Below are 18,747 nucleotides of genomic sequence, written 5' to 3' on the forward strand. Positions count from 1 at the left end.
GGCTGCATGATATTCCATTGTATATATATACCACATCTTCTTTATCCATTCATCTGTCGATGGACATCTTGGCTCTTTCCACAGTTTGGCTATTGTGGACATTGCTGCTATAAACATCGGGGTGCATGTACCCCTTCGGATCCCTATTTCTGCCATCATTCTTATCCCCTCTCTTAAAGTCTGTTCTTTTTAAATTAGCCAAAGTGGCCTCTTACCATAAATCATATCTTATTACCCTGTCTCCTCTCTACTTACTTAAAACTCTCCAATTAATGGCTTCCCATTACAGCTAAAATAAAATCCAAACTCCCATGACTTACAAATGTATGTGAACTGCTTTACTTCTCCAACTTAACCTCTGTTTACCATCCTCTGCTGTGGTTCACCCACACTGACCGTATTTCTATTTCTGAAACACTTCAAGCTTGTTCCCATTTTAGGGATTTTATACGTCCTTCTTAGAACGCTTATCCTTCAGATCTTTACGTTACTGCCTCCTTCTGGCCATTCTGGTCTCAGCTCCAGTGTCATGTTAGAGAGGCCTGCCTTACTATCCTAGTTAAAGTATTGCACAGCGGCAGGACCTCTCCCCACTGCAGTACATGCTGTCACATTAGCTTATTTTACACAGAATAATACCAAAGAAGTTTTAAAAAAGTCAGATTAAATCCTGTCACCAAAATGACCATAATTAATATTTTCAGAAATTTCTTGATTTTATTAAAAAAATGTGATCTTATGTTTTTTTGACTAAATTAAACAGGAAACTTTGTCACTAATATAAGTGGAAAATTAGTATCACTTGCCAAAATTTAAGATAATAAAAATAAATACAATGAAAACTATGTATTTATTAAATTTTTTAGCCTTTAGAAGCTCTGAGACTGAGGTCTGCTCTGTTGATAAAAAGATAAATTTATAAATGTTAGATATTAAAGACCAACAGCATCAAACTGAGATTTTTCTCTTTGACATATTCAGAAGAGAATTGAGATGGAAATAACTTTCTAATCAAACAATTCAGTATGGTATAGTATAATCTTCAAGATGAGTAAAATCCTCTTCCTTACCAGTACAATGTTTCCCCCAAAGAGAAAGGATGATAATAATTCTAACAAGTATAATAATCATTCTTTTAGTTAAGTGAAGTTGAAATAAATAACTTTGGCCATGGACTAGGGTAAAAATGTTCTGGTGAACTAAGACGAATTATGGGGGGAATCTCTATAAACTCACAAAACTTATTTTAACCTATTCCAAGGTGAATTGAATGACATGAAATGATATTGCTCAAAGCTAATGTTTGAGTGTATTACTATGAAATTTTTTCTAAATTATTAATTCTTACATCATTTAAAAAAATAGAATATGCCCCAGTTTCTGAAAGAGTTTATGTGGGGGGCTTTCTGCTAAGCACTTCACATATGTTATCTGATTTAATCATCCCCATTCTCTAAGAGGTAGAAATGTCTTCATTTTAAAGATGTGAAAATAAGATTCTTAGAGATTCAATTATTTGTCTAAGATTTTATGACCAGTAAGTCTGTCTGACTTCAAAACCCCTACTTTTAACCACTAAATCTTGTACGAAAACAGATAAAATGTGGAAGAATGCTCTAATATAAGTATACAGTGAAGTTTGTTGGCCTAGGAGTATATCTTTGGGAAGTAATCTCTAACTTTTTAGAAACTTTCTAAGAATTGGGAAGTTGCCCATATGACCACCAAATTTCTGTAGCTTATATTTTACAGCTGTTTTAGGCCTCATTTAATCACAAGGCTATTTGGTTTTAAAGGGTAACTTTAATGTTCCCTTCACTTAATTTTTATCTTAATTTTTGGCAATATTTTTATCAAAAAAATTTAAGTTCTTCTCATAGTATGTTACCACCTCACATACAAATGAATATAATAATAATAATAACAACAACAACTTTCAGGCATAAGAACAACAATGCAATCCAGAGTGTATAAGGCCTGTGTTTTGAGTTTTTTTCTTATAGTAGGGGAATGGATTAGTGATGATACAGTCATAACTTTTTTTTTTTTTTAAAGATTTTTGTAATTTATTTGACAGAGAGAGACATACCGAGAGAGGGAACACAAGCAGGGGGAGTGGGAGAGGGAGAAGCAGGCTTCCTGCGGAGCAGGGAGCCTGATGCGGGGCTCGATCCCAGGACCCTGGGACCATGACCTGAGCCGAAGGCAGACACTTAACGACTGAGCCACCCAGGCGCCCCCAGTCATAACTTTCTTTTCTAGCCAAATCCTTGACAGACTCCAGGCAGAGTGTAATCTAGAGGATAATTTAAAGGTTATAAGATATACAAGTGGTATTTCCCTTTATTCTGGTTTTCTCTTTGGATTAATTCAGATGATCAGAGAGCTTTATTTTCTTTGCTTCAGAAGAATTGCAATTCCTAAGTTTCTGTTATCTACTCAGTTAAAATTGAGGGTTGCAGTTAAGAAATTGTCATTTAAAACCTGCTGATGCATTTACTGTTGTTGAGGACATCGCTATAGTTAACTCATTGGTTCTTACATAAAGATGACTATATAGGATATTTTTCATTTAGAGTGTCATAAAAAGCATAGTTATTTTTATAACTGAACTGACCATACTGTTTTTGTTGCTCTGCCACAAAGCTTTCATTTTTGTTTTCCTATTTTATTGTGTCATTTGTGTAAGATGCCTCAAAACATGATAAATATTCTTGTGCTTCCAGGAAGACTTTTTTCATACTTTCCAAATATTCAAAAAATGTACCTAAATCACTGTCTGTCTAGTGTATTTACTAGTAAGATATAATATACATCCTCATTTCTTGCTAATTTTGTTCACATAATTTGTATGGCACTATTTAACATAGCATCAATTTAATGCCAAGACTACTGAAGTATTATTTTAAGTACTTATATTTTAATTGCAACAATATACTTACGTTTTTTAATTTATATTACTGAATAGTTGTACATTGAGATACAAACAGCTTAATTATTTTTAATTCTAGAAAATTATATTTAAAAATTCTTTGTAACCTGTAATGACAATATCTTGGTCTTTGGTATGGAAGAATGAGCTATGGTCACTGTTTTTCTCTTGTTAAACTTAATCAAACTGTCTCTCATGATTCCTATGATATCTTTATCTAAAATAATCAATGCTTTATGTTTGAAAACATCTCATTTTGGGTATATAATCTAGTTGGTAATTTAAATTAATTTATTTATAAATGTGTTTTTTGTTTTGTGGGTATATCACTGCTTTCTGTTTATAATATTTCTCAGTATTTGTTCATTTTTGTGATACTGTTCTTTATCTGGTAATTTGAGTAAATCCCAGTTGAATTATGTTGCCACATTATGTCTTCAAAAGGGCATAAAGTCAGTACACATGCTTCAGTAATATCTGGTTGTTTTACCCTTATGTTTCTAGTTGGCAATTTGAAATTATGGCTTCAACTGCACTTTAAATATGTGATAATAGCATGTGTTTCTAATAAGGGCCAGCACCATTTTGTTCAGATAGTGTGAATGGTTGTCACTCATATATGACAAATGCACCTTCATCTGCTTCTTTGATAGCCCCCTAAAAACCATACCCTCAAATCAGGCCGATGAAATTAGCTGCTGTGTAAATTGTGTGTCTGAGTGGTTCATTATCTAATCACCGTCAGAACCACAGTGATAAAGTAGATTGAAGCAGGGAAGAGGTCTGCCAGATGATTTCACCCACCCCCCCACCCCAAATCCGGTTTCCCTTGGAAACCCTAATAGTGCAGTTTAGAACTTCAGTCTCTCATGCCTGGAATTCAGTATCTTTTAATGTACCAAACCTGAAAATAGCAGTAGTTCTGGAGCATAATTTTCTTTCTGTAAAGATCATAATTTTATTTATTTCAATCAGGTTTTGAAATGTTGAGGCTCTTGCATTACTGTTTTGTTGCTAGTGCCCTAAATATTACTAAATAGGACAAAAATATATATATACTATGTCCTACTTGCAAGAATTCAGAATAATTTGAATAAGTTGTTAGTCTTCTAGGAATCTTTAATAATGGCTTTCTGTATTGTTTATTGGATTGCTTCTCTTTAATTCATTTTAGGTGCTTTTGAAGATGATGATATCACGCATGTTGAAGGAAGTGTAGATCCTATTCGAGATATAGAAATAATACACGAAGAACTTCAGCTTAAGGATGAGGAAATGATTGGGCCCATTATAGATAAACTAGAAAAAGTGGCTGTGAGAGGAGGAGATAAAAAATTAAAACCTGAATATGTAAGTAAAAATTTACAGCTTCTTTGATACTTGAGTTCATTTTTTTATTAAAATTTTTAAAATAATGCATCTAATAAAATAAAATACCTAATATTGTTGTGGAATTTTAGAATCCAAGGATAAGTTCTGTTAAAAAATCATGGAGAAACTTCATTTTCTTTTGGCAACAAAGAAAGGGTCATTATGACAGGCTAAAGTGTTCTTAGTAAGGCATATTTAGCAGTAATATTGAGTGTTCATATGGTTTCTATGTATATTCTCAAGTTTTAATGTTAGAGAAGTGTAGTGTTATGATGAAAAACTTATGGATTTAGAGCAACAACTGAATATGAGTTTTGTGGATTTGAAGAAGTGATTTATACAAGGAATTGGTCTTCCATAGAGGTTGGCTGAATGAATGTACTATTAGAAAGATAATTTTAATCTTTATGGAGTGAAAACACGTGTCATTGTCTTTAATATTCAGATGTGTTTTTTATCATATTGTAGTGAGTAATTATTAGTAAAATATAATAAATGTTTCAAAATCAGTTTTGAAGCTTTTAGTTTAAGTATGATCAAATGGTCTTTTACATTAAAAAACAATGGCCTTAATTATGTATTTTCTTGGGGCACCTGGCTGGCTTGGTGGGTGGAGAGTATGACTCTTGATCTTGGGGTTGTGGGTTTGAGCCCCATGTTGGGTGTAGAGATTATTTAAAATCTTTTAAAAAAAATTATATATTTTCGCACTTACTAATATCTTCCCTAAACTGTATTTGCTTTTTATGTTTTTTTTTTTTTTTGTCATGGGAAAGATTTTCTATCTTTTTAATTTTTCATGTATTTTTAATAGATGTGTTTATTTTTAATTTTCTTACTTCTGGAAACTGTTTATCTTTTTCCTTTTTTATTTATTTGTAATAAGTTTGGAAAACTCAGTCGATTAGGGAGTGCTCCACTTTTTTTTTTTCGGTTAAAGATTTTATTTACTTATTTGAGAGAGAGCCAGGGGAGAGGCAGAGGGAGAAGGAGAGAATCTCAAGCAGACTCTGAGCTCAGCGCCAAGCCCACCGAGGGCCTTGATCTCACAGCCCCAAGATCATGACCAGAGCTGAAACCAAGAGTCAGACGCCTAACTGACTGAGCCACCCAGGCGCCCCAAGAGTTCTACACTCTTAAGGAAGAAATCAGTTGCAGAATCAACCTCTAAAACTTGAGCACACTCTCAGTAAATTATGGTTGGCAGTGCCTGATCTTAAACAGGGAGGCGTGTGTTGGGCCACTGATTTCCTTAGTAGTCTGGAACAAGCCCAATCATCTTACTTCTTTTAACATCATGGCTATTTCAGTTATTTCCTATTCATAGAGAATAGAGAAAGGAGAGAGATTTTTCTGAGTGAATTGTGTAAGATTTAGGACAGAGAAGGGGATTAAAAGTATGGGTATGAAAAATATTCCTTGGGCACCTGGGTGGCTCAGTCGTTAAGCATCTGCCTTCGGCTCAGGTCATGATCCCAGGGTCCTGGGATCGAGTCCCACATCGGGCTCCCTGCTCAGCGGGAAGCTTGCTTCTCCCTCTCCCACTCCCCCTGCTTGTGTTCCTGTTCTTGCTGTCTCTCTCTGTCATATAAATAAATAAAATCTTAAAAAAAAAAAAAAAAAGAAAAATATTCCTTTTTAAAAAGAAAAAAGGTTGTGAGAAAGATGTTGGGATTGAAAGCAATTCATCTGCCCCAAACAGCATGGTTACTGATTAGAATAAATTCTTTTTTTTTTTTTTTTAAAGATTTTATTTATTTATTTGACAGAGAGAGACACAGTGAGAGAGGAGCACAGGCAGGGGGAGTCGAGGGGGGAGAGGCAGGCTTCCCGCCGAGCGGGGAGCCCGATGCGGGGCTCGATCCCAGGACCCTGGGACCATGACCTGAGCCGAAGGCAGACGCTTAACGACTGAGCCACCCAGGCGCCCCTAGAATAAATTCTTAAGCAATCATCCCTTAGTTTATTGAAACTTACTGACACCCTTATGTCTTTCAGAAGCATTACTATCCTAAAAATAAAGTTATCAATGTTGCTTTTTTAAAAAAATTTTATTTTATTATGTTATGTTAATCACCATACATTACATCATTAGTTTTTGATGTAGTGTTCCATGATTCATTGTTTGCATATAACACCCAGTGCTCCATTCAATACATGCCCTCTTTAATACCCATCACCAGGCTAACCCATCCCTCCACCCCCTCCCCTCTAGAGCCCTCAGTTTGTTTCTCAGAGTCCATAGTCTCTCATGGTTCGTCTCCCCCTCGGATTCCACCACCCTTCATTTTTCCCTTCCTACTATCTTCTCTCTCTCTCTCTTTTTTTTTTTAACATATAATGTATTATTTGTTTCAGAGGTACAGGTCTGTGATTCATCAGTCTTAACACAATTCACAGTGCTCACCATAGCACATACCCTCCCCAATGTCTATCACCCAGCCACCCCATCCCTCCCACCCCCCACCACTCCAGCAACCCTCAGTTTGTTTCCTGAGATTAAGAATTCCTCATTATCAGTGAGATCATATACATGTCTTTCATCAATGTTGCTTTTTACTGAAATGGGAGAAAGGGACATCAGGTTCTTCTTAAATTCTTGGGCTACCATTTCCTGGCTTTTCCTCTCAAAGAAAACTAGAATGTTGAGTGCTATTTTTAATTCCTTGTAACAGTATTTTCTTCTTGTTTCTAAACATATTCCTAAAATTTCTGTACATGATTTGAAAGCATTGCTTGGACTTGTGTTTACAGAAAAATCTGAACACCTTTTCCCCATTCATTTTTCCCTTTCCCCATTCAGCTCTTCTGGATAGATGGAAAGCATTATAAGCTAATTTTCTTGTTTCCCAAAATTGTGATCATTCCATTGTTTACTTCTCTCATATTAGATTCCACTGCTTCAGAATAAATTATAGATCAGTGTTCCTTAACCTTTTTTTTTTCATTATCACATCCCTAAGGAAAAAAATTAATTAAAATTTAATTTAAATTAATTAATTTAATTTCTCACTACTGAGAGAAATTAAATACTAATGAGTAAGGATTTGTTGGATAGGGTTGAGCTTTGGAGGGCCACAAGCCATTTTAATAACGAAGTATTTTTCACCCATAGGAATCAATCTTTTGCCCCTCTGTAAGTAATATCACCCTCACTGAGAGTGTATGCTCTAGATTCTTGTAGCAAACCCGATACTGGTAAATATAGTAAAACACATGGCTTTTAGAACCTTTTTTTTTTAGTTGTTAGCAAAAATAGGATTTGGGTTGAATCAGTAAATCAATTTGAAGAGAATTAAGATCTTTTACAGTACTGAATCATTTGGTGCAGGGACATCTTATTTTTCTTATTTTTTGAGCCAGGCACTGTTGGACACTTTTTATATATGTTATCTTATTTACATACTTATATATGTAAGTATATATATACTTACAACATGCAAGTATATATATTATCTCCATGTTAGAACTGAGGAAGCTTAAATTTCAAGGTTTTATGAATTGCTCAAGATTTCATGCTTAGTGGAAGACGTTAGGAGAAGGAAGGGAAAAATGAAGGGGGGGGGAATCAGAGGAAGAGACGAACCATGAAAGACTATGGACTCTGAGAAACAAACTGAGGGTTTTAGAGGGGAGGGGGGAGGGGGAATGGGTTAGCCGGGTGATGGGTATTAAGGAGGGCACGAACTGCATGGAGCACTGGGTGTTATACGAAAACAATGGGTCATGGATCACCACATCAAAAACCAATGATGTATTGTATGGTGACTAACATAACATAATAAAATTAAATTAAAAAACAAACAAAAAACAAAACAAAAAAGATTTCATGCTTAGTAAATTGTAGACCAAGTTTTTTCAGCCAGATCAGTCTGACTACAGGACCAATAAGTTTTTTTTTTGTTTTTTTCTTTTTTAAGTAAGCTGTAGGCCCAATATGGGGCTTGAACTCATGGCCTTGAGATCAAGAATCGATGCCCTACTGAAAGCCAGCCAGGCACCCCTGTCTTTTTTTTTTTGTAAAATTCCAAAAAAATTGTATGGACCTCATATGTATTTAAAAAATAGTTGTAAAATAAAGGCTAGCAAAACCTACTTGCATGTCAAGAAATAGAACATTATTAGCACCCAAAAATATCCCCATTACTTACCACTTTACTTAACACTCTTCATCTTCCCACAGCTAACCACAGTTCTGAAATTTATAATAATAATGTCCTTGCTTTTTTATACCAGTGTATGTGCCACCTAAAACAGTATGAATTCTTTTTTCCTGATTTAAAACTTTATATAGTGTCGTGTTGTATGTATTTATATGAGCATTTTTCACTCAACATTATTTGATATTGTGTACTCATTCATGTTGCATTTACCTTTAATTCATTTGTTTTCCTTACACTAAAGTATTTTATTGGAAGAATATATCATAATTAAAAAATATTTTTTACTGTCACTGGGCATTTGAATTTTGCCCCCCAAGTTTTTGATAATTATGAGCAATGCAGCTGTGAACATTTTTTTACATCCTGGTGCACATAAGGGTAGTTTAAGGCATGTATCTAGAAGTAGGAGTGTATATATTCCTTCAACTTTCCTAGATAACACTGTTTTCTTAGTGTATGAGAGTTTATCCTGTTGTCAACACTTGGTATTGCCAGATTTTTTTTTTTCATTTTTGCAATTCGATACCTGTGTGATAGTATGGTCATGGTTCTAATTTGCAGTTCTCTATTTAAGATTGGAGATCTTTTTTTTTTAGTATTTGTTGACTCTTGGATTTCCTCTTTTGTGAAGTGCCAGTTCTAATTTTGCCCATTTTCTGTTGGATCAGTGTCTTGTTCTCATTACTTTGTTAAAGTTACATATATATTCTGGATACTAATCATTTGTTTTAAATGGATTGCAAGTATCTTCTCCCATTCTGTGGCTTTTGGTTTTGCTCTTTTTATGGTATCTTTTGATGAAGATTTAATTTAATTAAGTCTTAATTTTTAAGTACAGTGCTTTTTGTGTCTTGTTTAAGAAATCTTTCCTACCTTAAGGTCATCAAGATGATCTTTTATGTTCTAAAAGTCATATTATTTTACTGTTCACATTTAGGTCATTAACTACCTGGAATTTATTTTTTATAAGTAGTATAAGGCAGGTATTGATTTGATTTTTTTACCCCATATGGAAAACGTGTTATTACAGCACCATATTTTAAAAAGACTGTCTTTCCCTACTCCTATTGAAGTGCCTCCTCTATCGTATATCAAAGAGCTGTGGCATCTTACCTCTTTCCTGAGGATTGGCAGATGACCCCAGGTAATAGTAGCCAAAAGCAACAGTGGGATGGTCAACACTTTTGAGTGGTGAAGGTGAGAAGGGGAAGATAGAATGAGGGGTTGATATACAGAGTCTGGCCTTATGTGTGTTCACCAAATCATTCCTATACTTTCCTCATCCCATGCTGTCCCTGTGTCTAGTCTAGATCAGGGACAATTAAAATGTGGTCCTCAGACTAACAATATTACCATCACCTGGGAGCTTGTTAGAAATGGAAGCTACAGATCTAAATCAGAATGTCTGAGGATATGTTTTGACAAGCTCTCTTAGTGGTTCTTATGCTTGCTAAAGTTTGAGGTTCACTGCTATACAGCGGGCAACCCTTCTTCTCCCAAGGGTAGAGTGGCTTAGGCATCCCCACCTCCAACCCTCTTCTTGTTGTGGTGCTGCCTCATTATCTTATTAGGTCCTTGGTATTATATGGTATTTCCTCCATTTAGACCTGTTTTACAGTTGTCATTAGAGAAGTTAACTCTGAATTGCTTAGTTCATTATTACTGAAAATGGGGGTCTTGGCAGAGATACAAATGTAGTGATCCAAAGGTGCACCTGCACCCCAATGTTTATAGCAGCAGTGTCCACAATAACCAAACTGTGGAAGGAGCCCAGATGTCCATTGACAGATAAATGGATAAGGAAGATGTGCTATATATGTACAATGGAATATTACTCAGCCATCAAAAAGAACGAAATCTTGCCATTTGCAACGATGTGGGTGGAACTAGAGGGTATTATGCTAAGCAAAATAAGTCAATCAGAGAAAGACAATTATATGATTTCACTCATATGTGGAATTTAAGAAACAAAACAGAAGAGCATAGAGGAAGGGAGGGAAAAACAAAACAACATGAAATCAGAGAGGGAGACAAAACATAAGAGACTCTTAACCATAGGAAACAAACTGAGGAGTTGCTGGAGGGGAGAGGGGTCAGAGGATGGGGTAATTGGGTGATAGGCATTAAGGAGGGCACGTGATCTAATGAGCAGTGGTGTTATATACAACTGATGAATCACTGAATTCTACCTTTGAAACTAATAATACACTGTATGTTAATTGAACTTAAATAAAATAAAATATTTTAAAAATGCAAAAGAAAAGAAAATGGGGATCTCGGGGCACCTGGGTGGCTCAGTCAGTTAAGGATCCAACTCTTGATTTCAGCTCAGGTCATGATCTCAGGATTGTGAGGTGGAACCTGCTTAAGATTCTCTCTCTCCTTCTTCCTCTGACCCTCCCGCCCTCTAAAAAATAAATAAATAAAAATTTAAAAAGAAATTTAAAAAAAAAAAGAAAATGGAGGTCTTCTCCTAAAATTTTACCAACAATTTCCCTGATATCATGATATAACAGTATGACAATGGTGAGGATAGAAACCAACTTAACCAGGGAATGATGTTTGAAGGTAGATTAATTTTGTAAGCAGTTGGTTTATTTTTACATTTTACTTTTTGCCTTAAAAAAAACAAGTCACACCCATATTTGTAGTAAAACAAGTATGGAAACACCCTCAATCATGTTAATAGTAAACATTTGGAAAGTTTAAAAAGTTTTAAGAATTAAGTATTTGGAAAGGGAAGTGGATGATTAGGGTGAATACTTTGAGTATTTACACACTACACCTCTCTGTTACTTGACTTTTTTTCATAACAGTGTATTATTAATTTTTTTTTTTAATTTAGAAAAAAGGTCTAAGGAAATTATTTCTTTTAGGTGGCCTTCCAAAGAGTTAAATGCATATGCATTGTCCTTAGCTGTTTCTGATCTGTATTCATCAAACTATAATTTTAGCTTTGTACTGGAGAAAGACTTTTGAAGTTTCTGTCTGAACTTGGAAAAGGAATATGATGGGAGATGTGAAGCTGGAAGAGACTGACATGTGAGAAGTTATAGGCTTTAGGATCAATTCCATCTTCACTTACCTGAAAAATTACGTGGACAATGTAATTTATAAGCAAAGGTTAAGAAAAAGCTCCTTATGAGTTTTCTTAAGACTGTTCCATTTGGAGTTGCAAAGCCATTTTGAGTCAAATATGAGACCCTTTGCTTTTTCATCTAAACTTAGGTTAAAGTCTTAGATTGGGTTTCCTCAGAAGTAGACACCGGGGCAAGGATTGGAGTGTAGGTGGTTTCTTTGGGAGCTATTTTAGGAGGCACTTCAGGGAATGAGGAATTAAGACCAGGAAGAGAAGGAAACTGAGTTTAATTTTGTTACATATTGTTTAATATGTAAACAAGCAGGTAGAAACTTGAACAGCTGGGCCTCAGTCCTGTTAGGGACCTCTGAAAAACAGTGTAGAAAATGTCTTATAGTTTTTCTGTTGGAATGATGAGGAGGCTGGGGTGATTATCAACTAATTTCCCTCAGTCATTGGTTTTGGGCTGCTCCTAGGGTTGTTAACTCCCTGGCACCTGATGTCTGTGTGCTCTAAGCATGGCACTTAGGCAGAGTTATAGATCCTTACAGCAAGAAGCCATTAGCATGTACTGGACCTGTGAGGGCAAAGGGGATATGGACAGCCAACAGTCTCTGCTGTACATTCCTTCACCCAATGTGCTTTAAATTTTTTGTCCTAATCATTGTATTTATTTTTGGTTATTTTTGGGAATCACAAGTTTAATTTGGTGATGCTTTATATTTTTCCTTGCTTCTGATTTATCTCTAGTTTTCCCAAGACAGTACCTATGGGATTATATTAACTATTTCTTATAGGGGAGTTCTAAAAAAAAATGTTTCCTTACATTCTCTAACAAATGGTCCAAAGGTATAAAATGATTGGTGGGACTTTGATTGGACATAGATCCTAGGCTGTAAAAGAGATAACTACTTGAAAGTTATAAAAAAAATTAGTAGATCATTTTGTTTACTAGTTACCTGAATATTCCTTAATATTCACTCAAATGTGTCTATTTTCTAGATAATCTTTCCAAAAATGCAACATTTCAAGCCTCTCTTCTTAGGAAGTTTCCATTTTCTAGATTTGAATGTCATTTGTATTTTTATGTAAATAAGCAGGAAAAACTTAGAACTTTTTAATGCTAAAACAGAATCCCTCCTAAGTGTAAGGTGGATATATTCTTACATAAAGTCATCTTTTATAGTGGGTCTTGCTGTCTGTGGTAAAACCGAGGCACTAAAGAAGGCAGGTGTGTGATAAACATTTCCTGTTGGTATTAACTAGCCAAGTGAGTTAGTTTCCTAGGGCTGCCATAACAAATCCTACAAACTGGATTAAAACAATAGAAATGTGTTCTTTCAAAGTCTAGAGACTAGAAGTCTGACATGAAGGTGTTGGCAGGGCCATGCTTCCTTTGAACCCTCCTGAGGAGAATCCTTTCTTGGCTTTTCAGCTTCTGGTAGCCCTAGACATTCCTTGGCCTGTGGCTGTATAGCTCCAGTCTCCGCCTCCCATCTTCACGTAGTCATCCTCTCTCTGTGTTTCTGTCCAGATTTCCCTCTTCTTATAAAGACACCGGTCATAATTGGGCTGAGGGCCCACCCTACTCCAGTATGGTTTCATCTTAACTAATTCTCAATTAAGGTCACACTCTGAGCCCCAGGGGTTAGGACTTCAATGTATCTTTCTGGAGGATGGTTTATGATACAACATTAACACTAGGGCATTAAGATCAGGGTTTTTTTTTTTAAGATTTTATTTATTTCTTAATTTGAGAGAGAGAGAGAGTTTGTGCACAGGCGTGTGCACACATTCACACATGCGAGCAGGTGGAGGGGCAGAGGTAATCTCAAGCAGACTGCCCTGATGCAGGGCTCAACCTCATGACCCTGAGATCATGACCTGAGCCAAAATCATAAGTTGGACCTACTGAGCCACCCAGGTGCCGCCAAGGTTGATTTTTAAATCTATTTTAAGTGTGTATACATTTCATTTGGAAAGACAAAATTTGGAAAATGTAAGTAGAAGTCTTTAAGGAATGATTTATTTTGTATTGATCAATTATTTGGAAATTGTCACACTTAAAAAATATTCATAGAACTAACAGTTAATTAATTAGACAACCAAAGAAGGCAACCAGAAATTGTAGTTGAGTCTTTTTTTTCCTGTCAGTATCTCTGAGTTAAATAATTAATGTCCTCCAAAAGATATAGCTGTTAGCAGATATCTTCTCATTATCTTAAAGATACTTGCATATGTAATAGGTATATTTTTCACTAAAATCAAAAGATTCAAAAGGGTATACTGTAAAACATAATGCTCTCACTTCTGTCTTCTCATTTACACTTTTTTCCTCATTAGAGTTTATATATCCCTTGAGAACTATTCTTATATGACTTAAAAGATTGTTTTCTGAAAGAAAAAGATATTACAAGTACATGGTGAAGCTGAACTACATTCATTCATCTTTCTCCCCATTGTCTCTGTTTTCATAGTCTCTACCTCAGTTAATGGAACCGAATTGTTTGAACTGAAACCCAATATCTGACTCCTCTTTCTCCCATTATATCCCATCCTATTGATTTTATCTCTTGAATATTCCCTATATCTCTTCCTCCTTATTTTCATGACTTTTTCAGTTTAGGCTTCATTATGCTTCACTTATTTTTGCAGCTTAACTGACTTCTTTGCCCTTCTTGCCCTTGTTTTCCACAAATAACAAAGTACAGATCTAACTATGTTGTTCCCTTGATTAAAATATCTCACCATCTTCCTGTGAAGATACTGCCAACATAAAGTTCGTGGCTCACAGATTTCTTTGTGATTCAGCCTTGCCTGACTTAACACTTTCTCAGCTTGCCTGTCAGTGAACTAGTAAACATTTTGGTTTCGCATGAGCTCATTTACTAGAACTCTCCTCTTCTGCTGCCCCTCCATTCTTGTTTCCTAGTCATCTTTTCAGACACAGCCTACAGCAGAAGTTTCCTACACTTTAAAAAATGTTTTGATTATGATGAACTGTATATAACATAAAATTTACAACTTTAACCATTTTAAGTGTACAATTTAGTGGCATTAAGTACATTCACAATGTTATACAACTTTTACCACTGTCCATTTTCAGAATTTTTTCATCATCCCAAACTGAATCTCCTCCTCCCCCTCCCAGCCCTTGGCAACCTCTCTTCTTCTTTCTCTATGAATTGCCTATTCTAGGTCCCTCATATAAGTGGAATCATAATTTTTGTCCTTCTGTGTCTGGCTTATTTCATTTAGCATAGTGTTTTCAAGGTTCATCCATTTTGTGGCATGGATTGGAATTTCATTCCTTTTTAAGGTTGAATAATATTATATTTATGTACCACATTCTGTGGGCATTTGGATTGTTTCTACATTTTGGCTATTGTGAGTAATACTATTATGAGCATTATTGTATAAGTACATTGTGGTTATAACATTTTTGAAGAGATCTCCATTGAAAATAGTCCAGAAGGAAATACTAACTGATAGTGGTGGATTAGAGAGATAGTTATGAGTGCTTCCTCCTTAAATGATTTTCTTTTTTAATTTTATTGCTTTTATAAAATAAATTTATGGAAATGAACCCCAAAGTTAAAAAAATATTAAATATAACAACCCATTTAGAAATGCATGAACAGGAATGGATTAGAAATTATCGTAGTTCATTATTTGAGTCTACATAATACACATACCCCAAAACTAGAAAAGAGGTTATAAGATTTTCAAAATTAGAATGACAAGTTGCTTAATTTAATGTGGCAATACCAATGTGAGAGTCAAACTATGCTAGGTAAGACTTTTATGGGTTTAGGAGAAATGACTATCATAGTAAGTATTCTAAGCATAAATGAGGTATTTTTGACAATGATGCTCTTAGACAGCAGTGGGAAGGATTGAGGCAAAGTGTCTCCTTTTTCTTGAACTGGGATGACAAGAATGAGGGTATAAATGTAACTGACCAATTTAATGATCATCTTAACACTTTGTAAGGTATTTTACTTTCTCAGTTTATAGTCATTATTTTAAGCAAATCATTGTTTTTCTTTTAAGGTTTTAGGGAAAATTTTTTGACTTATTTGGTAATATGTGAACATACAGGTAAGATCTGCTAAAGATGAAAATCTTCTGAGTGATTTAATCTCAGAAGTTTTATGGGTATTTTTTTAATGTTTAGTCATAAGGACCAAAGATTCAACTTAGGCTATTTCAAGAAATGGGTTTTTATTTTTAAAATACAAGGCAATAAGGGAAATGGAAATCCAAAAATGTTTATCAAGATCAGGACGTGTAGCATAGCCAGGCCTTTTGGAGTATAATTGTAAATCAGCCCAGGGCAGCACCCGGGAATTCAGAAGTCTGCACCTTCTCTGTGTGGTGCCCTGCCATTTATGTAACTCAGATGGTCTTCATTTCTGCTTCACTAGAATTCTCCTTTTTTTTCTGCTACCACTAGAGTTCATCTGCCGTTTTATATGTTGTTTTGATTCCTGATTTCTGCTTCTTCATAATTTCTCCTTCTAGTTAACCTATTTATCACATCATATAGTTTACTCTGTCTTATGTTCATTCAGTGTATCTTTGCAGCTTAAGTCTCCAATTGTCTTATCTCAGTATTTCCTTATCCTGATTCCTGAGAGCAAGCATCTGATTGCCTCAGTTTATTCCCATTTTGGCAGAGTTTTTTTCGCCTAAGACCACTTCATAGGTCAAGTACCCAGCAATTCCGGCCAGGAGACTGTTTGGGTAGGACTGTTTCCTCTGCAGAACCTGTGGACTGAGCCACATTCCTTGAGGAGAGAACTGAAATGAGAGTAAAGCCATGTTGAATAGTGTGTTTGGTATATTGCGTAAAATGGTAAGACTTGGCACGTTATAGGCCCTCAGTGCTCACTGTTATTTATTTGAGGACAGCAGTTAGGAAGTGCGAAACTGTTTTGAGACTTGCAGAGTAACACGAAACAAAAATGAAAGAATGTATTGTGTTTGGGGCAAAGGTCAGGAGGATTAGGCTCATTGAGGCCGTCATCAATTTTATATATACCCTGAAGGGAATGAACTCCTAAATGAACTGATGCTGTGGTACATATGTTATAGGCATACTTTCCTGGCTCTGCCCACCTGTCCACTTTCTCCTTGCTTCTAGTCAAGAAAACACAGATGGAGAAATTTAAAATAGGACATCTTGGTATCCCCATAAACTCATTGTTACTGGCCTCAAGTGGGCCCTCACCCGTATCAGTTTCTTATTTGCCCTCCTGCTCTCTGCTGCAACTGCTTCCCTGTTCTCAGACCTCTTATTTATGCCCACTTCCTGTTTCATCCATCCCTACCTTCAGCAGATGACCTTGCCTCCAATTTCAGAGATCAAAATAAAAGCTACCAGACAGGAATTCACTCGGTTTTCACTCCTCTTATCTGTGGCTAGTTATTCCAGTTGTCTGGATCCTATCATGTCCTGACTTTTCGGAAACCTACACTATTAGTCATCCTTTCTTTTTTTCCCCTTCAGTGCCTTTAAATTATTTCATTGAGATAAATTCACATATCATAAAGTTTACCCTTAATATTCAGTGGTTTTAGTGTATTCACAAAGTTGTGTTTTGATCACCAATAATCCCTTCTTTCTTGTATATACAACTTGCCCCTCTCAAGCCAGATTGTTTTCATTAACTATTTAAAGATGGCCTTTTTAATCTTGGTGGTGGGGGGGACTTCTTCCTTAATACCACACGCCTTATCCTTCATTTACCATATTTTCACTACCCTCCTTCTTAAAAACCTCTTGAAAGAGTTCTTTTTTCTACCTCGTAATAACTCAGTCTAATCTATCTGGTTTACCTGCCCATCACACTCAAACAGGTTTCACCAGGGTCATCAGTGACTTTTGCATTTTTAAATCTAATGGACATTTTCAGTCATAGTGATTTTTCAGTAGCCCTCCTTCTCTAGCAACTTCTGTTTCTTTTGCAGGCTCATCCTCTTAATATCTTTGTTATTAAATATTGGCATTACTTAAAATTGAATCTAAGGCTCTCTCCTCTCAGTTTTCTTTCTATGTGGTATCATCCATATCCATTGTTACAATTACTGTTTAAATACAAATAACTTCCAGATTTGTATCTCTAGCCCTTCTCTGTACTTGGAGCTCCAGACTAATATATTTCATTCCTGACTTTGACATCTTATGGATTTCTCAAAGGTATCTCAGAGTTGGCACATCTAAAATCAAACTCAAGGGTCCCCTCCTTCACATCTGATTCTCTTCCACAGGTTTTTATTTCAGTGAAATGTACCGCTATCTATTAGATTATGCAAACCAGAAACCTAGTCATCTTCGACAGTCTCTTCCTATCATTTAACATATTTAGTCTGTCACTGAATTCTGGCAATATGTAGATATATGGATATAATAATATGCCTATATTTTCTTGTATGTGTAGAGATAGAGAAAGGATAAAACAAATGTGGCAAAATGTTACATTAATGAATCTGGATGTACAGACATTTCTCTATTTTCTTGTAGCTTTTCTTAAACTTAAAATTATTTCAAAATAAAAAAACAAATAAAATGTTTTATGATTTAATGTATAGAGATAGATACAGTGAAAATATATGACAATAATAGCACAATCAGTGGGAGAAGGCAATAATAGAGTGAACGAGTAGAGTAATAATACTCCAGTTAAAGAGTTTTTGGCTCCTCAAATAGTTAAATTTCGTTAAACATAGAATTACCGTATGACCCAGCAGTTAAATTCTTGGATTGATATTTCCAAAAGAATTTAAAACAGGTACTCAAACAAATATATGTACATGCATATTCACAGCAGTGTTATTCACAATAGCCAGAATGTGGAAAACAGCCCAAATGTCCATCAGGGATGAGTGGATAAATAAATTGTGGTATATACATATAGTGGAATGTTATTTAACCATAAAAAGTAAATGAGTACTAGAGAGAGACAAGCCAAGAAACAGACTCTTAACTATAGAGAACAAACTAATGGTTATCAGAGGGGAGGTGGGTGGGGTGTTGGGAGAAATAGGTGATGAGGATTAAGGAGGGCACCTGTCGGTCATGAGCACTGGGTGATGTATGGAATTGTTGAGTTACTATATTGTACACCTGAAACTAATCTACAACTGTATGTTAACTATATTGGAATTTTTTTAAAAGAAAAAAAACAAAACAAAACAAA

General features: G+C 35.3%; 1 protein-coding gene across 1 annotated transcript in view; it reads left to right on the forward strand.

Moving 5' to 3' along the window:
* OLA1 (Obg like ATPase 1) overlaps positions 1-18,747 on the forward strand; it is a 166,440-nt gene that overhangs the window by 87,494 nt on the left and 60,199 nt on the right. The window contains exon 2 of the mRNA XM_081814149.1: positions 4,107-4,282. Coding sequence (XP_081670275.1) covers positions 4,208-4,282 — 75 coding nt within the window. The 5' untranslated portion in view covers positions 4,107-4,207. The remainder of the gene's footprint in view (positions 1-4,106; positions 4,283-18,747) is intronic.

Source organism: Leptonychotes weddellii, chromosome 3 (assembly GCF_054177405.1).
Source record: "Leptonychotes weddellii isolate Sample4059 chromosome 3, ASM5417740v2, whole genome shotgun sequence".
Taxonomy (NCBI): domain Eukaryota; kingdom Metazoa; phylum Chordata; class Mammalia; order Carnivora; family Phocidae; genus Leptonychotes; species Leptonychotes weddellii.